General features: G+C 41.0%; 2 protein-coding genes across 3 annotated transcripts in view; both read right to left on the bottom strand.

Moving 5' to 3' along the window:
- TNFRSF11A (TNF receptor superfamily member 11a) overlaps nucleotides 1-3,744 on the bottom strand; it is a 30,204-nt gene extending 26,460 nt beyond the window's left edge. Inside the window, exon 1 of the mRNA XM_056332445.1 lies at nucleotides 3,389-3,744. Coding sequence (XP_056188420.1) covers nucleotides 3,389-3,448 — 60 coding nt within the window. The 5' untranslated portion in view covers nucleotides 3,449-3,744. The remainder of the gene's footprint in view (nucleotides 1-3,388) is intronic.
- A 7,770-nt stretch (nucleotides 3,745-11,514) lies between these two features.
- RELCH (RAB11 binding and LisH domain, coiled-coil and HEAT repeat containing) overlaps nucleotides 11,515-24,346 on the bottom strand; it is a 79,175-nt gene continuing 66,343 nt past the window's right edge. For both annotated transcript variants that reach the window (XM_056330483.1, XM_056330482.1), the window contains exons 28-29: nucleotides 19,917-19,987; nucleotides 11,515-13,317 (exon numbers count right to left, since the gene is read on the bottom strand). In XM_056330483.1, coding sequence (XP_056186458.1) covers nucleotides 13,197-13,317; nucleotides 19,917-19,987 — 192 coding nt within the window. In that variant the 3' untranslated portion in view covers nucleotides 11,515-13,196. The remainder of the gene's footprint in view (nucleotides 13,318-19,916; nucleotides 19,988-24,346) is intronic.

Raw genomic sequence — 24,346 nt, 5'->3', positions numbered from 1 at the left:
TCCCGTTTGTGGGAAAGAAAAATTTGCATCAGGAAGATGATGCTTAACATGCAAAAAGAAGAAGCAGAGGTTTCTTAAACTGTAGATTGGTTCAGGTTATATGCATTATATTCCTTTTATACGAGGTGCTGTAAGATTTTTCACATGTTCTGGGGGAAACTGCAAAGCAATGAGAAACTTTCCAGTTTCTCTTGCAGATACTGTTCCCGCCAGGGCATTTTGACAAGTGAACCAACTGAATTACAATAACTTTGAAACCTATGCTGTATAACAGAATAAATCCAGGAGTTCAGATTACATACTGTAGAAGTTTTGCTCTACTGAGTGATTCCTGTGGCCCTGATCAGAGCAGGAATACCGGACCAGGAAGAACCCATGATATAGCACATCATGGACATTTTTATGCTCTTTTTTCCCCCTCTCTCCATAAAGACTGTGTATTATAGGAAGTTTAAAAATAATCTATTTTTTGGCCAAAATTTTTCTGTATTACAAAGAATTCCAGATGCTTGCAGTGAGAAAACTTTCCCTATGAAGTAAGTATTACGGGAAAACCCCAACCCATTGCCACACAAGGGAAGAAGAGTCCTTTGACATTAAACCAGGCAACTGCTTTATTGCATATTTACAAATGCACATTCTCACAGGCTTTAACTCCCACCTGACAGAAACACTTATGCCCTTCACCGATGACAAGCAAAAAAAGGGATATAGTGATTCCATACAAAGAAGCTGAGCAGATCATGCCTCAGAAAGCAAAATACCACGTCCTCTGACAGGCTCTCGGCCCTAATTTCCAAGGAAAGATCATCTTGCGGCTGAAGCACAAGACAAGGAGGGCTGAGCTCTGCTCCCAGCAGTTCTGCTCCATACTTGGTGTGTGACCTACAGCAAGTCACGAATTCTCTGTTCCTGTTTCCTCTTTGGTGAAAATGACGATGATAACCATGGTTATTCTCAGCAGAATTATGAGTACTCATTAATTTACATGTCCAAGTGTTTCTCATTCTTTGCAGGAAATACATTGCAAATACCACTACCCTATCACTACCCCATCATACTATTGACTCTAAACTAACACAAGTGCATCTGACAACTTCAGCCCTACCACACTTACTCTCATAATTCCTTCCACCAGAAAACAGCACTCTCATAAGAAACCACTGTTCAAATCAGCCAAGAAAGGGAGAACCTGAAAGGCTGGCTGGGAGCACTGTCTCTCCAGGTTTGCCTTGCTATCACATTCTTGACTCACAGGTTCTCCAGGTTCAACAGGCTCTTCGTCAAAGCATGGCTTATCCTATGTAAACTTACACTGTAACTTTCCTAGAGCTACTATTTTGTACTGCTACACGTCCAAAGCATTGGCTATGGAAAGTCGCACCCTGTGCAACCACTTACAGGCTCAGAATTAAGCACGTGTTGAATACAGTGGAAAGACTTTACACAACAGCCCCAAATAAATACAAGTTCCCTGTTTTGCATCCCCTGAGAGGCTATGAATTGGGAGGTGAGAATTAATGAGGAGCTCCTCCTGGCTCCTACATCAGGGTACCCAAAATGTGCTGGGAGCTATAGCATGGAAATTTGAATTGCCAAGGTTTGGCCAAGAGTCGCGCAGGTTCCAGGCAATGAGGATATTCCAAAGGGAACAACTAGCCCAAACCCAAAAGGCTCCAGAAGGAAGCCAATATGTAATGGTTAGTGACCTGAAGCAAAGGTATGAAGAACATTGAGGTCTGCTCATCATGCTGCACTGATCACAGTCCTGAACTCCGACAGGGGGAGGGAACAGACAGAGGATACTGAGGAATGGGACAAACCGCCTGAAAGCTGTGATGTAAAAATCACTTTTGAAATACACAGGCTTATTCATATATGTATGGAGGACACCTGGAAAGCACTAATTTAAAAGAAGCCTGAGGACCAAGGCTGGACAGAGTGAAACATATGTTTTAGAGGGGGAAAAAAGGCCTGTGTGGTTTTAGGCAACATATTTAGGACCAAGGATCCAGAGGAAAGGCTTTCAGGACTGTGCGGTCAGACATTAAATTGTAAGCTGTAGACAGCAGAGGGTTTTTGTTTTGTATTTTTTATCTTTCTTGAAGCTGCACCTTGCCCTCAGGGAACCCAGCTGTAGCCCAGTTATAGCACTCTGTTGAAGGAAGCCCTTAAAATGACACAACTAATCAAGAATAATGAGACACAGAGAAATATTAGCAGTTCAAATGAAATAAATACAAATGGTAGTGAGGCTGCCAAGCACTGATTAATGGAGGAAATAAAGTGCCTGTACATGGGATTTGCAAACAGCCTGCCAGTCTACAAGGGTCTAAATAACCCAAAGAGAGGAGAATAATTTTTAAGCTGTGTAATTAGAAAAAGCAAAGCACGATTCTGCAAATTTAAACCACTGGAGGAAACCTGGTTTATGCCATTCACAAGGGTCAGCAAGAGCTGACTGCAGAAAAAGTTCTTTCTGAAAATAGGGGAAGACCAGCAATGATCGAACTGTAAAACACACTGACCCTTAGCCACCTGGCATTACATGAAGCTGCAAAAAGAGCACGCTCTGTTTGCAAACAACCACAGAGCCAACCTCGCTCAGATCTTTCCCCTTGAGAGGAAAGGGCTGCCCTGCTGGCGCAGCTGACCTGGGACTGGGTCTGGTTCCTGACTCTGTCACGAGCAGCGTACAAACTTCCAAGCGAGTCACGTAGCTGTTCTGGGCCTCAGTCTTCCACCCGTGGACATGGGGTCGCGATGCCGTCCCGCCTCCCAGGGCCACTCAGGGGCTGCCCGCACTTGGGGTGGCGGAGTGGTCGGAGCGGAGGGACAGCACCCCTCCAGGGCAGGCTGAGAAGCTGTAGCTGGGCTGTGAAGAACATACGCGCTCATCGCACGGTCTGAGGGACAAGTGTGCTCACGCTCTCTTGAATAAATCTGTTCGGTAGGGTGGAGTCTGCCTTATTTTTACTCTACATGCAAATTATATCCCTCAACAACCTCAGTGCAAATATTTTCTGGCTTCTCACACCCTGCCCTGGGCAGAAGCAGGCTGTTTTCCCTGCAGATTCTCTGGCTTCCTTTGGAGCTTTGGGTTTGGGTTATTTTGATTTTAAAGAACTGAGAGAAGCTTTGTGAGACGGGGTGAGTTGCAAGGAAAAACCAAAAACCAAACAACCAGAAAGAAAAAAAAAAACCAAAACCAATAGGCAGGCAAAGCTGTTCTTCTAAACCCCGCGCTGCCAGTGCCGGTGGTGCACGATGCCACGGGCTCTGACTTCGCCACCTCCTCGAGCGACAGGCAAAGAAACCAACCTCCCCGGGTGGGATGCGACGCCCGCCTTCACCCTCCTCCGGCTCAGCCCTGGCAGCGCAGCCTTACCTGTTTGCCAGCAGCAGTGAGGGAAAGGAGAAGGAGCCAGCAGCCTGACGGGACAGGCATGTCTGGGTGTCCGTCTCTGCCTCCTCCTGTGGCTTCTTTTCCTGCCACCAAAGAGAAACTAGATCCTTCCAGCCGAGCCCCCACGCCCCAGCAGCAGAGCGAGGCACATTTGCGCTAGCTACTTCTCGTTCTTCCTTTCCTTCCTCTCAGCTACACGAGGGGAGAAAAGAGAAGAAGAGAGAGAGAAAAAAAAAAAAAATAGCGCCTGGCTGTAGTTCCCACAGCATTTCCTCAGACTTGACATGCAGTTGTGTTTTTTTTTTTTCCCTTCTTCTTGTCCCTCCCTTTCCTTTCTCCACCCCCTTTTACAAGAAGTTTAGTCACCATGCCCACGTCCCTCCTCCTGCCCATGGGAACTGCTTCCCCGGCCCTTCTCTTCTCGGCAGGGCCACCCGTCCACCTGCCTCCCACCCTCTGCGCCCTCCCTTCCCAGCACCAGCCCTGGCTGCACACCTGCCCCAGAGCCAGCACCTTCTCCCCACCACCGCTGGACATCGCCTGTGCTGTCAGGAGCCTCCCACCGCACGCCCATCTGCCCTAGGACACCCACCCTCCTGCGGGCCCGTCCTGTCCTGTCCCACCCCGACCCCTACCCCATCCCTACTCCCACGCAAGAGCCCTGTGGGTGCCAGCCTCAGCATTTGGGCACAGCTCAAGCCCCCACCCCACCCCCACGCCCGCCAAGTACTTTGCTTTGGCTTATGGTGGGACCTGGTGGGTGGGATTGCTGCCAGGGAAAAGAAAAACAGAAGATGCGCTTCCAGAGCTGTCTTAACCCACCCACCCCCACCCCCCCCCCCCGCCATGCATGGGGCCAGTTCCTGTGGCCTGACCTGGGACAGGGTAAAGTGGCCTCTTGACCCCCAAAAGACTCGTTGCCAACACCACTGACCCCGCTGCAACCACGCTGGCTGGCAGCACGCCCTTCACACCCAGGCACGGCCCGTGGTGCCCCTCGCCCCACAGAGGGACCGTGGATGCTCTGTAGTGGGGCAGGGCAGGGCAGCGCCGATTTCGGGGGGCTGAGATCCGGCAGAGCCAGCCGTGCGGTTGCACCACCTTCCCTGCCTCCCTGCGCTCACAGGCCGCCAAGCCGAGCGTGCTTCTGACTGAGCAAATAAGGAAGTTGTTCTTTCGCTTGTGTATTTAGATTTAACCCTTGACCAGGTATAACCCTTCACCTGTGCTGCTATGGTCTGTTTTCTGCCCAGAAGAGCGACCCTCAGAGCCAGGGAGCGTTCGGGACAGAAAGGCCTGCCAGGTTTCTCTCCTCCCTGCTAGGAGCTGCTGTGTGGTAAAACGAAGCTATGACATTCACTTCACCTCTACATAGTTCCCAGAGGCCATTAAGCCAGACCTTTTTAATCTTCCTAAAGTTCCTTTCAACATTTAAACCTTCAACGTTCTCTGCGAGTGTTGGGCCCTGCCCGAACTGTGCTCAGGCAGGTCTCCGTGCCCATTCCCCTGCCTGGTCTCCAACATGACATGGCTGCTGGAGCGCTGGTGGTCCCAACACGGGTTTGATGCTCCACAACAGGCCATGGGGCAAAACGACACCGCCTGATGTGCCTGCCCTGGGGCCAGCGGCTGCTCCTGCTGCCTGCTCACCTCATGAAGACCTAGGGCAAGGGACACGCTGATGGGTTTTAGCAAGCCACAGAGCTTGCAATTGCAGCGTCAGAGTCCTGTTGACCGGCCAGAGGAGCTGGGGGGTCTCGCCACGCTCGGGCTGGACAAGCTACAGCTCTAGTATCGAACAGACATCGATTTGAGGGGGGGTGGGGAGGGATGGCTGCAGCACTCAGCCTGCTTGGTAGGCAACATGTGCAAAGCTGACTTCACCCAGGGCTTTGCAAGGTAAGGCGTGAGGTGTGGGTGACATACGTGCCTGGCTGCTGGCAGCGGTGTTATTCCCTGTCGGTCCCGGTGGGATGGCGTGGCAGCGCTGGGTGGAGATCCTTCTGCCAGAGGCAAGTCCACCCACGGCTGAAAACTTGCAGCCCTGCGCAGGCTGGAGTGTTTTAAAATGCCGGTATTTAACGTACAAGGAAACGTTTCTTTTTGAACAGAACAGTCTGCTAAGTCTCTTCCCCTTTTCACATTTAGCACAATACCAAGGCTATAGGCTGTGTTTATTTACCAGCTGCTCATTTGAACCACACGTTTATGGGAGCAAACTCATACTGTCATGAGCAGTTAGATGTATTATCAGCTCGTTCTGAAGGTGTTGAGTAAAGGCTTTGAAGGCATTGGGTAAGGCCAAGTCCTGTTCAGCTCAGAAGAGCCCCAAACAGTTCAGTACTGCACGCTAGCTCGATCACTTTTGCATTCCCACCCCTTATATCCTGCCTGAAGTATTTCTTGTTTGGGCTGAAATTTCTCTTATTTTCTACCACTATGTGAAAACAGGCTCTTTTTGAAAACTCAGACGTTTTCCTCCAAGTTAAATCTTACGTTTCTGAGCCAAAACCCGCAGAAGCCACTACTGGGTGCTTTATAGTCTTAATTATGTATTGCAGTAGATTGTTAGAAACCGAAATGTGAGCGCTAGAAAATATGAGCTGGGGAACATATAGAAGAAAATGCTGTCAATGTTCTCACATTTATCGCGTATATCATTCTGTGTAGCACAAGAAAAACTAAACATTTACACCAAAACTGGTTTATCTCTTTTCATCTACAGAAAAGGTTTTTTTTTTCCTATTAGAGAACACTAATTTTTCAGCTACCTTTGCAAAGCGCCTATTTTGAATAAAATCAAAATGGTTGAAATCGGAAAGTTTCAAACTTATGGTGGCTTTTGAATGCCTTGCTTCTGTTCAGCACTGCAGCATACGAGGCTGAGCTGGACTGGTCTTTGGGATGCTCCTTCTAAAGAGGAGAGATGGAAAACTTTGTGCAGCCTCAGAGGTGCCACAGAACTTAAACTGTCCCCTGGAAAGTATCAGGATTCCTTCCTTGGTGAAGCCTGTCATAGAAAACAAACTGGGAGCTTGGCTGACCATTTAGCAGGCCTGCAGTCAGCATGGATCTCTTCTGACCTCCTTCCTAGAGAGAGAAAAGTGGAAATTACATATTAAATAATATTTTAAAAGTAGTACAGTAGTCAATGAAATGCTGCAAGTTTTGTAACTGAAAATGAAACCACTTCAGCATCAGTGTAAAAATGTCTCTTTTCCAGGAGCTTGCATAAATGGCGACTAACTCCCAGGCAATCCCTGAATTTGACTCCCATCTTTCCAAAACTTTCAACCCAACAAGCAAAGGTAAGGAATGGTTTGGGGGATACACCAGTTGACTGGGCATCTGCACAGCACCTGCAAGCTCATGCTCACGGCCCCAACTATTCCTTCACATTCTCCACGCCACTGAACTCCCCTCTGCCACAGGACCCCAACCACTTGCGATGCCCCATTTTCCTGGAAAGGACAACTAGGAGGCTGCATGTTAAACCTGGGTCTTTGAAACGACACGAAGGAAACCTGGCCAGAGAAGCAAAACTGAAAGGCATGTGGTTGGACCCCAGGATGCCTTTTCCCAGCACATGGGAAGGCTGTGAAGGACCTTCCATTCCCCTGCCTCTCCCATCCTGCCAAGGGATACGGGATGAGATGAAGGGGTTTGATGTATGAACGTTAATGTTTTTCTTCCACTAAATATCATAGAGGTTGGTTGTGGTTTCTGACTCTGAATTAAATACAGGCTTAGTAGATAAGAGCACCTGTCTCCCAGCAGGTGAGTGAGAAGCCCAGTGCATGTGCAACATTAGAGCTCTAGGAAAAAGCCCTGGAAAATCGGGGGGATGCGCCGGGGGGGCAGGTGGATCTCAGCACAACTTCTGGAGTACCAGCAACCTATGCACAGAATCCGTCACGGGGCCAAGGAGAAGGGACAGCTGGAGGCAGCTTGTCACCTGCCACGGGGGGAGGGCCCTAACATATGATCCAGTACATGGTGCTTTCTACACTGGGCTAAAGAGAAAAAAAAGTAGAAAAGGAGCTGCACACTTTTAGTACAAGGGGCTCTGATTTTATTTGAGGTCTCTAGCTATTAAAATGAATCCATTTAAAATAATCTATTATTTAAAAATAAAATTAATGCACAAAACTATGCTATCAACTTCAAACTGTTTTCTTCCTGTGAATGCACGTTTCCATATCGGACTACTGCCCGATCTCTTTGAGATTTTCAGACGCACAACTATTTTTCATGACAGAGCAAATATAATGAAGCTCCTTAGTCACATTGGTGTGGTTTACACAACACACCTTTTACAATCCCGCAAAAACATACCAGTGCTGAATATCTGTCAAGAATGTGAAGTTTGCACCATTCAAAAGAAAAAAGCTCACAACCAGCCACCGCTAATGTGCTGAATATTTGAAGTACGTGCAAGCAGACGCTGAACCGATAGGTTATCACCAGCCACCGTGGCAGTAACAACGCCTGCAGACTTCTGGAAGGAAATACAGTCATGGTGAATTTTTAACTGAATATTTGTTCATGCTTGTAAGAGATAGCAACCTGATGACCTCCGACTTCAGTCATATGTTCATCCTTAGGGCAAGAGCAATACCGGCACGAACTGGGGAGCCTGCGCTGCCCAGGATACACCTCAAGCTCTTTCCTGCCTGGAGATGAGCCTGTAAGGCTGGCAAACACCCACCACCCCCTCACAGCAGGAGGACTGACACCGTAACTCCTTTGAAACACCATGTAACACTCCAATACCAGTTCCACAGAGCCACCCTATTGTTTTATCTAACAGCACACACAATCATCTTGAAGTCCTCTGAAAACTCAGCAGAATATTGAGATGACTCATAGTTAGATCAATAAAGTGCATTCATCCCCCGGCAAAGGATCACATCTAAATGGAACTTTATTGCCCACTAAATGCTACAGCTGCTTCTTCCCTGTCCCCACTTCCCCATCCCCTTGCAGCATATTTAAAGGGAAGGTGTTACACGTGTGGCAGAATGACACACAACATCCCACGAGGCACGTGCTTCGCTACAGCTGTGGTAACTTCAGCAGGGCTCCATTGCAGTGCCTCCACCTCAGCTGCAACTGAAGCTGAAGAGGTTGCTCAGGTTTTAGAGAATGGGAAAAATCTCCGTTGAAGTACAGGACAAAAAGCAGCAGCACAGGACCACAATCACAGTAAAATCTGGGGAATGGCAACATCCAAATACGCTGCAAACAGCCCTATTTGTATGCGCACCGTATTTACATGGTAGAATAGAAAGGTATCTGCCTCTGTGGGATGGAAAATTGGAGGTTGGGGTACAGACCGGCCTGCAATACAGCGAACGAGGGATGCGGTGAGGAGCACATGCAATACCAGTGGCTGGGAAAGGACCCAGGCAGACCACTGCCATGGCGTTGGCCCTTTATGCCAACACCTTTTGAAGTCACTGACTTGTACAGTACAACTGCTCATGTTCCAAGTTTCTAGCAACTAGAAATCTTCAGTCTAAGGAAGTTTTCCATTACATTGGAAGTATGGAGGTTGAAGCTCAGCATGCAGTGCAGATACCTCCAAAGATACAGGCTGTTTACCGCTGACTCGCCTGTTATAAACCCTACAAGCAGAATCATCTTTTCTTACAGCTTACCTGTAAGCACGAAACCTGACCAGCATTAAACCTAAAGGCAGAACACTTCAGACGGTGCTTCTCTGGAAAATGATTACTCATTCATGGTTACTCATTAAGATGAGTTAACACATGATATATTACTGTACAGTACTAACATCCAGGACCTGATTAGCCTACTTATCCAACAACAGCACTCCTCCATGCCTTTGTTGACCAATTTTATAGTCTGAAACAGATTAGCTACGTATTTGAATGTGTTTGCTACAAATGCTAGCCAAATGCATTCAGTAAACCACCAAAGCAGTTTCCTTGAAGTCTTGTATGAAGTCCATACTGCAATCCTGTAATTCAGCCTGTAATTCACATCAAGAAATTCTGTGATTCTACTTAGGATCAGTGCCATGCTAATCAGCTTGCTGTACCAGCACTGTAATGAATTTCTGCTCCATGAAGTTTTGCTGGTACTCTGTGGTTTACTTAGACATCAACATCATTATGTTTCACACGTGAAATTACTTCAAACATTTTGAATGCATGATACCCACCTTTAGAAACTGCACTGAAATGTAGAGCCACTTACTCCTGGAACAGAAAAATGTCATTAACGCTGTCACAGACAGAACAGAAATATCCCACACTTCTGCTTTTTCTGCACCATTTTGAATCATCTTATCATCCATATGTAGCAATGAATTCCTACAGTATATTACAAAAACTCCTCCTTGTTCTTCACAACAGTTTTTTGTCATGGATAATTTTTATCTTTCAATCTTAATGTTTAAATTTGCTAACATCAGTTTCTTTAGCCCTGAATTCATTCAAATACTGCTTTTAGCTCTCCTACCAGAATACGCTTTTACGTGCACCTTTTTTCTCTTCTTGGTGTAAAATAGGAGTGGGAAGAGACTGACAGAAGAATGTGCAGCTTTTCTTAAGAAGCTCCCTTTATTCACCTTGGTTAGAAGACAGGAAGAGTAATTTGCCTCATTTACAGTTTCAGAACACAATCTCTTTGATACTATGCATACATTTTGCCCTGAGTCAGCCTTAAGTTTAATCTACAGAAAACATATTTAGATTGTGAACACTTACTCAAAGCAGCCACGTTTAGATTGTGAACACTTACTCAAAGCAGCCACGTACCTTCAGCCCACTGATCACCTTTGCTTAAGAGCACAAGAACCTTTTAAATAAAGATTCTGAAATTTCATTAAAGGCCACAGGAGACCGTCAATCTATCCCCCATTTAAAGCCAACAAGTTGTAGAGGTTCAGCCAGAATAATAAAGCCAACACCGGTAATTTTACAGAAACCTTACTTTGGCAAAGTCATAAGCGATTGAAGATAACCCTTCGGGGATGAGTTGCTTTCCCTGCTGGATATCCAACTGCCTTCTTTTAATGGAACATTTTTCTCTCAAAAATTTCACTGAACTTGTTTTGTATAATGGAAAAAATTTAAAATATCCTGGTAATTCTTTTAAAAAAATTCCATCCCAATCCTGAATGCTACAGTGCCATAGCTAGGAAGAAAGAGAAGAAAAAACCCAAACAACCCCCAAACCCACAGAGAACAACTTCTTGCAATCTTCTTGAAAAACTGTCAATACACAGTAAACCAATAAACATTTTCTCAAACGCCTGCAACCAACATACACTAACAGAGACCTGAAATTTAGGAGGCAGAAGTCCTGAGAACAACCCGCATAAGGTTTGTTGCCTACACAGAAATTTTTTCACCTCAGTAGTTACTGTACTGGTCTTCCTGGGATTCTCACTCAAATTCCTCCTTGGATCAACTGGTATCAAGTAAAATGCTGGCTAGCAAAAGCTTAACCTTGCAAGAGGCTGGAGAGACCGCACCTAGCAGGGCAAAAGATGCTACATTTACACTAATGAACTAAAGAGCAAAAGATGCTCCATTTCTACTGACAAATTAAAGAGTCTCACCCCACAATCCTGCATAGTTAAACTGCTGTCACAGTGTTTTGCCTTGTGCCGATTAGCATGTTTGGCGATTAGATGTGCGGATTAGATGGCTGAAGTTCGGTCCAGGCTAGGAGCCTCTCTCACAGGCAGCCAGCCACCCTGCTTTGGAAAGTAGAAGTTTAACCATAAAGTCATTTTGGTCTCAGGACTACAGAGCTATCTCTGCAACTGCAACTACTGGAACAGACACAGAAAAGAGAAAAGAACAAGGCAAAAAAAAAAAAAAAAAAAGAACAAGGCAAAAAAAAAAAGGGTGGCATAGGAATCCTGCATGAAAATGGCAATAAAGCCACATGACTAGAAGACAGAGTGAAAGAGGCATATCAAGATAGGAAATTTAGCAACTTCAGTCTATCATCTGCTATGTAAAAAAAGTTAAGGCTGAAGAATTTGTGTGCATTAGACCTCTCTCCTGTAACAGGTGTTTTGATACAATAATATTTTCTGGAGAAGACTAGAAGTAAAAAGACAAGGCAGGTATACAAAACTTTTTATTGACAACAGAACAATAGAGAGGAACATCACCACTTCCCATTCCTCAGGAATGTCTCCATTTCACAGTCAGTCTGCTAAAAGTATACTTTCATGGTAACAAGCAACACTACGCCAGGGAGCTGTCTGTAACCTCAAGAAAAATGTTTCATCAGTGCAAAGGGACTGACAGTGTGCAAGTGTGCAGCAGGCCCTGTCACAACACAAACATGGCAGGCAACTGTATGTGCAGAGCCAACAGGCATAGACACGGAGCAGCTGGAAGCCTCAAATTAGCTCCATTATTTCTAAGGGCAATACCTGAAGTGCTACTCCATCCATATTCTCTTTCAGAAGTAAATACTTTCTTCCCTCATTCCTTTTGCTTCCCCTGTCCTCAAAGATGTTAATACTTCCAACTGAATGGTACCGTGTCAGAGTGCCTGAGCTTTTGTATTTTACTACCTCATACCAGTTCATGCATGCACTTGAGTTTGCTTTCAGAAGCTTACATTGACATAAAGAACACACACACAAAAAAAGTGCTGTAAAAGAATAAAAATGTTTAGTTGTTAATGCTTCCTTACTAACAAAAATATTTGGTAGTTGTTTAATGTTCCTTGTAATGTCATTTTTTTAAAGTATGTGTGCAGTCTACTGAACATTTTAAAGAAACGGCATGTCAAACTCTCTTAAAACAATTTTAAATACCCTGAAATTAAATTTGAACTGAGATTCAATCTAAACAACAAAGTATCTTCATTTTTGCTTTCACAGTACACAGAACTGCACACCGAGCACAAAATGAAAGCACTCTTCCTTCTGCAGAAGTTTCTTCTGCCTGCAGAACTCTACTGGGACCTGTGTGTAGTAGTTTATATATTTATTAACATTTATTAATTTATTATGTTTTTCCTTAGGGGATGTGCCTCTGGATGTGTAGACTGGTTGTTAAAGTGCTTTAAAATAAAACAAACATCCCAACAAAGGAAAACATCCCTCAACAAAACACAGTGGACGTGAGAATTCTATCTGAAGGACTTTGTACAGGATTTACAATGTCAGCATAAAGCATCTGAAATATGAGCATTCCCTGCAGACTGATGCAGTGCAAGCAGTCTCATACATTAGATACTGCAATTCCTCTGGATTCAAGATGCACAATACTTACAAAAACAACCCTAGAAGCACAGACAAATGCTGGTGGCTCTTCCTCTTCTTTTTAGAAACATAATAAAAAAATCTGCATTACTCTCTCATAATTTAAATACATAAGTAATCTCCACTTTTATTACTTCATGACAATGACTTCAAATTTACATTATTTTAAGTACCGTCATAATAGCTCCATGTATAATACAGATATTTGCTGATATCCTGTCAGAAAATAAAAAAAAAAACCAAAACAACCCTTCCACTATATAAAAAAAAATATGCTGGAAAGACAAGAACACAGAACAGGGACTTGATACAGACTATGATTTCAGTTTTATATCAACCACAGTTAACCCAAAATTAACAGATACAACACAGCGATATTCAAAAGCAGTGCAAATATCTTTGGAGGTTAGAATAAAATAATACTACAAGAACATAAGACAGAAGAAATTAAAAGGCAAGTACTTCAAGTACAGGAACCAGTCTCTGTGAGGTCCATCTTAGTGTTAGCTGAGAGTTCCTTCTCCTATCTTACTTCTTCCTCTGAAACACATTAGCCAACATTGCACCTGATGTAGTCAGCTGGCCCATTTTGTTCAAAAACTTGGTCTTTGTATCTTCACTCACAAGGCTTGCTGCAATCGACATTGAGCTAGGAAAATAAGAAATTTACTGACGTAAGACTACAAAGAACACCATGTTATTTAATAAGCAACTGAACGTTTTGCATTTTAGAGGTTTCAACATTCAGTCCATCAAGTTCAGTCCATCAAGAAGAACTGAAAAACCATTACACCAGCAAGCACAAATATACACTGTTAAAACAATTATCATGTCCTCGCCATCCTAGAGAAAATTAAGAGAAAATATTTTTTATGCACACTACTTTTTACTACCTTTGCAAGTCATTGCATTAGCACTGGCAATTGCTCTAGTGAAAAATACCTCTGTGAAAGATTGGCTTTACCTGCTCACCAGAAATGTCAATTCTTACGTTTATTTAGTATAAGAACAGCAGCACTAGTTCAGACCAAGGATCTGTCTAGTCCAAGTATCCTGCCTCTGACAGTGATCATTAGCAGAGATGCAGGCAAAAATAAAAGCAAGATTAAGTACAAAACAGTGACCTCTCTCCTTAAATTTCCAGCTCTTTTGTTTTCCAACTATTTCCACCTGAGCAGAGTCCAAAATCAATGTGGGCTGTCATTCTAGTAACTCCCAATGAATCTTTTACTTTACATTACTTGTTCAGCTTTCTTTTGACCCACTTGTAAACCCTACCTTGTGGCACTGAGTCCTACTAGGTGTGCCCCTCGCTAGGTAAAGAGCTCTCTTCCTGCTTGTTGTGAATGTGACTCCTACTGCCTTTGCTTGAGTGTTCCTACTCCATACATACTACAGGAGACAATGGAGAGCCCACAATTTCCCCACAAACCGAACTAGAAGGACCAACCCAACCAATGCTGAACCTGCAGGATATGACTTTGAACATGTTAAAAAATTATCCCAATGCTGTAAAATTAACTGATTTTAAAAGAATTATTTATTTACAACATATCAGTGACCTCAACTTCAGATATATGTAACTATTTAGCATAATAGGTAACTGGTCTCAAGCCAGAGTGGAACGAGGCAAATGTATGACAGAAGGAATATTAATAAACATTCCATTCTTCCTATACTTGTAGTTAAATGGCAAACATTTTTCAACATTAGACGGGCCCAATTTTACAACACATTACCAGTGAAATTCTCCCTTGTGAGCTCAGTGTGAACTCTGCATTTCAAAACTATACCTAACATGACAAGATCTGCCTCACTGGCACAGGCTAGCTTCCAGGAACTGAACTTTTCAGCCTGCAAGGTTAGGAACTGTTCTGTCAGACAGTTTTGCATCAAGAGGTCAACTTGAAGTTAACTCCAAATTGCTCCAACAGAATTTGAATGGTCTCTTCAAAGGCAGCAGGGATGCATTCAGTACTTTTCCCCATTTCACACCACAAAAAAGGTGCTTAGTGGTTATGAATTCTGGTTTTTTTTAAACAGAATACTTGAAAAAACAAAAAGGCAGGCTCTCACTAAAGCTGTACTGTGGTTTTAGAGATTGCTTAATCATATCGTAACTATATCACCTCAAATGTATACCCCATTCCTTCCACTTTTTAAGCTGAAGCGATTCCCTGTCTTCTGCATTTCCACAGTGCCTAATCGACCTAGATCCTTGAAAAGCCCTTCGGTTTGCCTCACGTAGCATACCTAAAGAGTATCACAAAGCATACTCTTAAGTATTATTTTCAGTACATCCCCCATTAATGGAACAAGTTATTCAAATCAATCATCTCATTTTAAATATTATTAGTTGGTATTTTCTGAAAGCTCTGTAAAGTTCCTCATTATCTAAATATTCAGTTTTTAAGCATCATTTCATTGAAAGTATGTAGTCTGAATTTTTAGTAGTTTAAAATTTTGAAAATTGTTCTCTGGTTATCTCTCTTTTTAGACAATCTGATTAAAATCAACATTTTAAAGATAATAATCTTTTATTCTAATTAGCAGCCAGCAGTGAAGATTTATAGCTGTTTTGAAATAATTTATAAACTTTTACAGTGAACTATTTAAGGCATAGTCACATAGCCAGACATCTTTGGCTTGATTACAGAGTCAACTAAGGAATCACATATTTCCAGTTAGCAGGTAAGATAGTACTACTGTAAGAAGGCTTTCTTGTGCAATTCCCCTTAATTTCATGATAAAGCAAGGGCATAGGCATATACATTATGTAAATAACAGTTTATACTTGCTATCAGTTGGCTAATGACAAGAAGCTATTCCTGCCTATGATGTATCCTAGAGTTGTGTGTAACTATGGAAAATGATTTGGGAAATACAGTACATTCCAAGCATTAGCCATGTTAGAAAATAAAATTGCTCACTTCAGAAAAGAAAGCCTAACAACGGGTTACAAACCTCTAGTTTTACACAAACTGTGCTGTCACTATTCTAAAGATCCTGAAAAAGGTTGAAAAGACCATGAAATGTTTAATTAACATTCGAAACAGTTTGGGGGGGGGGGGGGGGGGGATATCAGTCATCTAATGTTAAAAATTAAAAATTGAGGACTGGAGTGTCTAGAAGTTCATGTTTTCTAATATTACATTACTGTAAATAGAAAGATAACGCAATACACTCAACATATTTAAAGTTTAAATATACCCCAAAAGTACTTCCATTACTATAGAAATTGAACATTCAAACATAATAATAAAAGCAATATGAAACCAAAGTTTCATTCTCATGTCTTTAAAAAGTAATCAGAGAACCCAACAAGCAACAATATATCTTGTTTAAAGCAAGCAGTCCTACAGAAAAGTCCTTGCATATACTCACTATTTAAAAAACAAAACAAAAACCAACCCACAAACAAACAAAAATATGTAAACAAAATTTTTAACCAGTGTCTAGATGAACTAACACTACACGGAGTTCTGCCTGATTTATGGGGAAGCTGTATGCCAAAACAAACATTCATGCTGGACATTTTATAAAAATTGGTTTGTAATGCAAGTTGTTACCCATGATTGAAACACCTTGTTAATTGCTAAAGAAAACGTTTAACAGAATGGTTATCCAATATTTAAAAAGACAGTTTCATTGATTTTTAAAAACTATTTCTGTGACACCATATTATTTGACCAGCCTTTTCTAACAGTTAGGGGCAAAGACGAGATAACCAACAGAATCTTATAATTGCTTTTACATTCAGTTTTGGTTTTGTGCATGCAGTCTTATACGGTTAACAAAAATCCATAATTTATCTCCTATTTGCATTTAAATCCTTCATCAAATATATATTTAACACTGAAAATAGGAACTGAAATTGGCAAGGGCTTAGCAAGAAAAAGGAGATATTTATGTGTCTGAAAAGGTCAATTCTTCAGTAGTAGAAATATTTCATGTTAATTTTGTACAGTAAAAAGTTGCAACCACAGCCTGATTTTGAACAAGGGGAAGACTAATTAAAGAATGACAAAACACATTGAAAACTTCTCCTTTAAAAATCTTAGTTTTCAGCAGTTGTATTCTAAAAGAAAATACACTGGCTGTTGTATCACATTTGCATTTATCTGTTTCTGCAATGGCTTAATACGACTAACTGATTTTAAAACATTTTCACAAGAGGGATTGCAAGTAATACAGACTTCTTACATTTAGCTTAACATGTCTGCACTGATAAAAGCTAAAGCATGGAGAGTCTAAACACTACATGAAATAAAAGTTGATTGCTCAAACTCTAGCCACACAATGAACAGCTTTCATGAACTAAATAGGTTAAAACATTTGAGAGGCAAAAGCACACATCTAAATAAAAAAAATTTAAAAATTCTGTCCAACTGAAGAGCAACACTTAGGAACTAGGAAGAGCTCAGCCAAGGTATTTTCTTTCATAACCATAGGCTTCACAGTTCAGTTAATGCAGATAGGATAACAAACTTCAGGTTAGGGTTAATTATGTTCTTTAAAGAGACCAGTTAAATACTGTGTACATGTGCTGCATTCTGGGAGAGAAAAGAATGTTTGCCTAAGAAGCAATCAGTTTCGTATTTTCTAAAGATCTCTCCTGAAAGGCTGTCAAGAAGTTGCTCAAGAAGTGATAAATCTACTTCAAAAAACATTTATCAGATCTAAAAGTCTTATCTTACATATTTAGATACATACACTGCTTTTATTATTTTCTTTACGTAGTCAAAGTCTGAGGTGGTAGCTTTTTCATTGCACAAAGAATTAAAATGAAAATGGAAAAATAATATTGGTTAGTCTATAGATTAAAATAATAATAATAATAAAAAAGAGTCCATAAAATCCAGGCAGGGGAAATATTTGCAAAAATATTAAAATGCCCATGTATGCAACTGATTCTAATAAACCAACGTGTTAATCAAAATACTGTCATTGCTTATGTGGAGGGATGTCCTTGCACAGGCTGTTTGGTGAGAGCAATTGCTTAGCATCAGATCTGCAAAGGGCCTGGCTGTTACTTCTGCCTTACCACAATTACCTATTGGGAGCCTGCTGTGCAAGGTACATAGTGCAGGGCAGACCCTGATAAAACCAATGCTTACTTGCAAATAGCAGGATGAGCCTACTGGGGCAACTAGCATGTTTCTATCTTGCCAAGAATCATTATTGGTACGTTTTTTTCTGAGGAAATAGCTGGCTTGAAGCGCCAACCTTTAATACAGCTGAAGAGGCAACCTAAGCATTCACCATTCTTTAAAAATAAAACCCAAACACACAGCTGCTGGAGAATCTGAAGGACACAGGAAGGGGATGACCATTCGGAGCGTGACTGTTGGGGCCAACACCCAGGTATGCATGCCAGAAAGCTCCATTTAAGAGAAGGCAGAAAGGCTAAGGGCAAAAAGTACAAAGCTTGAGAAAGCTACGTAGTGAAGCCCTGGGAGAAAACAACAGCATGAATGCATTTTTTAGCTCTTGACTGACCAGCCATTTATGTTGCAAACACGGAATATGCCCACAGAACGATTAATAAACCTGTTCTTATTCTGTGAATAACCGATTTGTCAAAGAAATACCTATTTCATCATGAAAACTGCCACTCAATTGGAACACACTTAGTACAGTTCCTACTTCATAATATTGGTACATGAAACAGGAAAGAGCAAAGAAAGTGACTGACTCCAATCTTCAGATCTTAAAGGTTTTGTATTTCTTCTGCATTAGGCAGGACTTCTATATGACTAGACAGAACCAACTACCTTACTAGAACAGATACGCTATGGATTGTGAAGAACTTGGACATTTTTAGTTTTAAAATTACTTCACTTCCAAAGTCTAAAGTTCACTTCTAGTACACTTTTAAAATTGACCTGATGCTCATATCGCAAGTAGATTCAGTTCTTGCTACACTCCATTATCAACTACACCAGTAAACAGGCTAAACACCACTAGTAAGATGTGAGATACTTTATTTGGTGCATGACGGACTGATTTTTTTCCACACCATTTCAGTCATTCTCAAATGACTGGTTGCTTCCAGGATTTTGCCTGAGCTCTTTCAAGTTGTAAATTTATCAACTTGTTACAGATATGGAAGCACAATATAAACAAGTTTGGTTGTTTTTTTTTCAGATACCTACTGTTTCTTCTCCAGCTCTTCCTGGCAATACTTCCAGGGATTTATTAAGTTATATAATAATCCATGAGAAGTTACGTGCTGGTATGCCATTCTAGGCAACAAGCGGGCAAAAGGACACACAGATGTCATCATAACAATGCTTACCTTTCCAAATCTGTGGGTCTGTCAGCCTGTGTTTTGTTATCAGTAGAGGGACACACAGAGATGTACCACATCTACCACATGAGGCAAATTGATGCATATACACCATGTGTCTGATGCCTCACTGGAGTGCTGGGCTTACTGTGCATTTGTAGAATGGGCGTTTTACTGAAGTACAACATAGATGACATTTTCCCAAAGCCAGTGTATTTACTAAACAGCATATTCACACAGGTAGGTCAGTTTATACACCGGAGAAACTATTCTTGTATGAACTAGTCACATGCAAGCAAAGACAGCAGCCTGGAGCAGGTCATTACCAGCATATACACCATGTGTCTGATGCCTCACTGGAGTGCTGGGCTTACTGTGCATTTGTAGAATGGGCGTTTTACTGAAGTACAACATAGATGACATTTTCCCAAAGCCAGTGTATTTACTAAACAGCATATTCACACAGGTAGGTCAGTTTATACACCGGAGAAACTATTCTTGTATGAACTAGTCACATGCAAGCAAAGACAGCAGCCTGGAGCAGGTCATTACCACAGTCAGAATAATTCCTTCAGCCTGCAGTCCACCCCCCTGAGACAGGGTTGCAAAGTGCACTGCTCTAAGCACTTAGCCCATGCACCCCCTGGTTTCTCAGATCCAGGATAGAAATTCAATTACTGCTTTAAATGAATAAAAAATGAAGAACAAAGTAACATGGGAAAACATCAATGTCATTGCTATGATTAAAAAAAAAAAAAAAAAAAAAAAAGCATTGTCCTCTGTTTTACACTGGAGAAAGCAGCAACCACAAACTCAATTAAAATTTCTAAAATCTCTTTTCAAATACAGAATATGTCAGTGCAGGATTTCTGGTCACAAGCCTTAGACGTCATTATGGAATGACTCTTCAGAACATTACTCTGGAGGCACAGAAAATAAAAGAGAAGTGGTGATCTTACCCCTGTGGTTCTTGGACGGTCTTGTTTTCCACTTTCTGTTCACACTCTTTTATCATGGAGCTTAAAATAACCTAAGACACAGACAGAAGAGATATAAATGACATTTCTTCTTTTATGATGACGCTTCATACAAAATCTACTCTGCAACTAATTCTGACATTAGCAGAACTGTTTAAAAGGTTTCTCTGTTTTTCAAGTGCAATTAAATTCCAGCTATCTGCTAATGTCTTGTGGCTAGAAACAACAAAGCCATTCAAAATACTTTAAGGAAGAAAATGCTTTTGAAATAGTTAAGGAGCTAAAGAATCCCTCCTGCTTCCCCTGTTTTTAAAAAATAGAGCTAAAGCAAACTCAATTCTGTGACACACCTCCTTACCTTCCCTTTTTCAAACAATGCTTTTATTTATTAGCAATAAACTTTGACATAGATTCATCTTACCTCTGTTTTCCTTTAAAGAGTTTTCAAGTACCTTTTAAAATTTGTATCTTTACCAACATTACGTATGAAAGAAAAAGCAAGGAAAGAAAAGTGTGATAGCATCCCGAGATATCTTAATGGAAAAGAAGTGCTAAAGCAAACTTGGTATCATTTCATTGCTGTCTTCCAAGGTTCCTATGAATCAAGGGTTTTTTCCTTTACTAAAGCAATTGCAGTGTTAAAGGTTTCAGCAGAATATTTAAGATTAACCCCACCCCCACCCCCCACTGGTATTTTACATTTCTCCAGCATATCAAAAAATAAAGAAATTGTTCCAAATAGCAGGCTTTGAAAGAAATCATACAATTCATTGGACAGGTACAGAACTCCCTGCCCTGCCCACAACAGTACTGTTAAAACTCATTGAGACAGAAGCATCTGAAACACTTTGGCAAAATAGTTGCAATGCACAGTGTGAAACTATAAACATGTATATATATGTACCCACTGCATAAATGGAAACTTTCTGTGCTTACTTACAGTTTAAGAGAAAGCTAAGCACTTTCTTTGAGACATTAAACTTAAAATATCAGCGCTGCAAGCAACTAAAATTAGCAGTGTCTTACCAAAACATGAATATATATAATAAAGGAAAATAAGCTAATTTCAATCTCTAAAATACAGATCAGTTGCTAACAGTTACTACCAAGTGATAACTAATTTTGCATGTATTTATACACATTAAAAAGGTATTTATTATTATTAGACAGCTGCAGCACAAAATATCCTTTGAAAACATTTATTACACTAATAAGATGTGTCCTGGTCTGCAGATCTGTGCCACTGACACTCTATTTCTCCAAATCTAATACTTCAATGTTTGAAACAATTTGGATAGCAGGTGTTATATACCCTTGAATGTTTCAGAAAGCAGCATTCAAACCCAAACCTGTGTATGGGTCTAACAGGACTACAGCTCTGACTGCTAAATTTGCTGTCCTTTATTTGCATAAAATATTATGCAAGTACTTAAACGCAAAGAGTACAGAGGTACAAGACAAATGTGTTCAGAATTCCAGTGAAAAAGCAATATTTTCTTTCTGTATCAAAAGAAAACTGAATTTTCTAAGCCCAGCAACCATGATTTTTGTTACTTAGCATTTCCACCTGTGCATTGGAACACTTACACATTTTTTTATGTTTATCTGAAACTAGATGTTCCAAATATTGATAATATAACATCTTGATCAAGGGGAATAATAATTCAGCAAGGACTCGGAATCATTTGAATACTGGGATGGAGTTCCCATCCACTGCACAGCTCCTTCCAGGAAGGCTGCATAATTTTTGGATGATGTGGAGCAAATCTTCCCTCTTCTCCAAATTAATTTGTCTTAAAGTTTAGGGTAAAACAGGGGAAAACTATAAATATAGTATCATATAGCAATTTTACATTATGATACTTATTCTTACACTTATTCCTTTCGGTGCTCTTTGTTTGGTCACAGGACTGATAATGACATCATTTAGACCTCCTTTAAGAGACACATTTTAGAGATATAACTGTATTTAGAGACATTTAAGAGACATAACAGGTGCTTAGGTATTATAAACAATCCTGCAAATGGAAAAAATATTTTTATTAAGTATTGATCATATCTCACTATCATGTAACTCAAAATCCAATTATTTGGACAAGAAATAGAAGGAAATGGAAAGCAAATGGAGAAGGGAGAAGAAGGGACCTGACAGAGATGCTGGCAACGTATCTGAAATGTCTGCACGAGGTGAAACGTCTATTTTAAATATGAGAGGCCTGGCTTGAACACCCCAACTTGCACTTTTGTTTATATGAATGAAAGGAAAGCAAATATGAGGGATAAGTGGTAAATGCTGTCTGACAGAATCACAAGCCAATTCCACAAATGTTACATTTCCAAGATGAGCATTAACTTTGTACTGATGTTAAAGCCACAACAGCTAAGGCTTGTGAATGAGAAAATGTGGTTTTGTAACTGATATTCCACTTGAATTGTGAATAACACCACAGTGACCAAAATAATGAGAAATGGGTTAATTCTGTTTATGCAAATGTCTACATTTGAAACAGTAAATTACATTTACTTCAGAAAACATAATTTTAAGAAAGAAAGCTTGAAATACAGGCACTAGGTGGGCCTCAGAGGTCTCTCTCACGGTGCCTGCAAACATCCCATTGTAGCAAGGAGCTGATTAAGCACCGCATTTCCAGTTCTGTAGTAAAAGCTGTAGTGAGTTTTCTAACCCACTGGCACAGGAGTAAATATTTTTAAATTTATGTTTCTCTCTGGCTAAAAAACAAAGTACTTGGCATCACGCCCAAAGTCAATTAATCACAGTGATACAGAATGTGGTAAAGGAGGATTGAGAACTGTCTTTACTTATTTCTTTTTAATTCTATTTAAGCCCTCATTTCCTTCTCTGGCCACAAGACTCAAAGTCAATCAAATAAGCTCTTCTGTTCTAATTCAAGGCATCTTTTGTACTGACTAAGCCTTAAACCTTAGAAGTTGCACTAACTACTATAAAAAAATTAAGTATCAGTATTTTTATCAATTATCCCATTAGTGAATATGATAGAACAAAGAAAATTAAACTAAATCCAACTTTTGCCTACTGCAGCTTTCAGATATATTACTTCTCAAAACACAATACATCTCCCAGCTCTCGCTGAACACAGAGTATCATTGCCAGATCTCCTCCAGTGCTGCCTGCGGTAAGGAAGTACAATTCTGTCGCATTTGACTGATGCTCAGGTCACTACTGTCCCTTCTGACTCAGCCCTCTGAAGTCAGATGTGTTCCTTTTAGGGCCGAAAGTTCCTCAAATTAATTCACCTCCAGTTCCACATACTGTAAATTATATAAAATAATATAATAAAATACAGAAAATAAAAGCATGAGACTCTAGGCTATTAGACTTGAAAATATAACTGGAAGAAGGGACTTTGTTACCAAAAACTTAGAACTCCTAGAGAATATAGTTGTCTCAATTTAAGTCACTTCTGCAGACACAAGGAAAAGCAGTTACTTTTCTCTAGTACAAAGTAACCCATGAAAGTGCAGTATGAACCTTCAAAAATGAGAAAGATGTTCCTTTGCACCTTTTGACTGAATCTTGTCCTCCATCACTTGAAGTGTTTGTACTTTCAAGATTTTCTCAACTTGCAACTAAATCATGTGTCTCATTTTCTGCAACTGACTTAATATCTATGTGTTTCAATCTCTGTTGCCCAGGACCATGTCCAGATGGCTTTTAAATATCTCCATGGATGGAGACTCCACAGCCTCTGTGGGAAATCTGTACCAGTACTCAGTCACCCTCACAGTACAGAAAGCATTTCCCGATATTCAGAGGGAGCCTGCTGTGTTTCAGTTTGTGCCCGTTGCCTCTGGGCACCACCGAGAAGAGCCTGGCTTTGTCCTCTTTGCACCCTCTCTTCAGGTATTCATATACACTCTTCATATACACTCATAAGATCACTCCTGAGCCTTCTCTTCTCCAAGCTGAATAGTACCAGCTCTCTCAGCCTCTCCTCTTATGAGAGTTGCTCCAGTCCCTTCATCATCTTTGCAGTCCTTCGCTGCACTCTCTCCAACAGGTCCATGCTTCTGTACTGGGGAGCCCAGAACTAGACACAGTACTCCAGATATGAAGTGCATCCCATATATTTCAGGACTATACTTTCCTCATCCTTGCCTATCATTTCTCTCCAGCAGTACACCAATTTTCATCTGCATTTCCTTGGACATACTGTGGCCACTGATTTTAGTGTGCTTTTGTTTTGATGAAAAAACACACGGTAAAAACATTTCCTTTTTCTTCAGTCTACAAAGATCAGTGTTCCTACATGCATTTCTGATAGTTGAACATTTCTCTGCAGAGGTCCTTGGCTTAGAAATACAATTTAAAAATAGTAAGTTCTTTTAAAATCATGTGAACCTATTCCTTATCAAAAAAACCCTCAAAGCTA

The sequence above is a fragment of the Falco biarmicus genome, chromosome 3 (assembly GCF_023638135.1).
Source record: "Falco biarmicus isolate bFalBia1 chromosome 3, bFalBia1.pri, whole genome shotgun sequence".
NCBI classification, from domain to species: Eukaryota; Metazoa; Chordata; class Aves; order Falconiformes; family Falconidae; genus Falco; species Falco biarmicus.
This window is presented reverse-complemented; position numbering and strand designations above follow the sequence as displayed.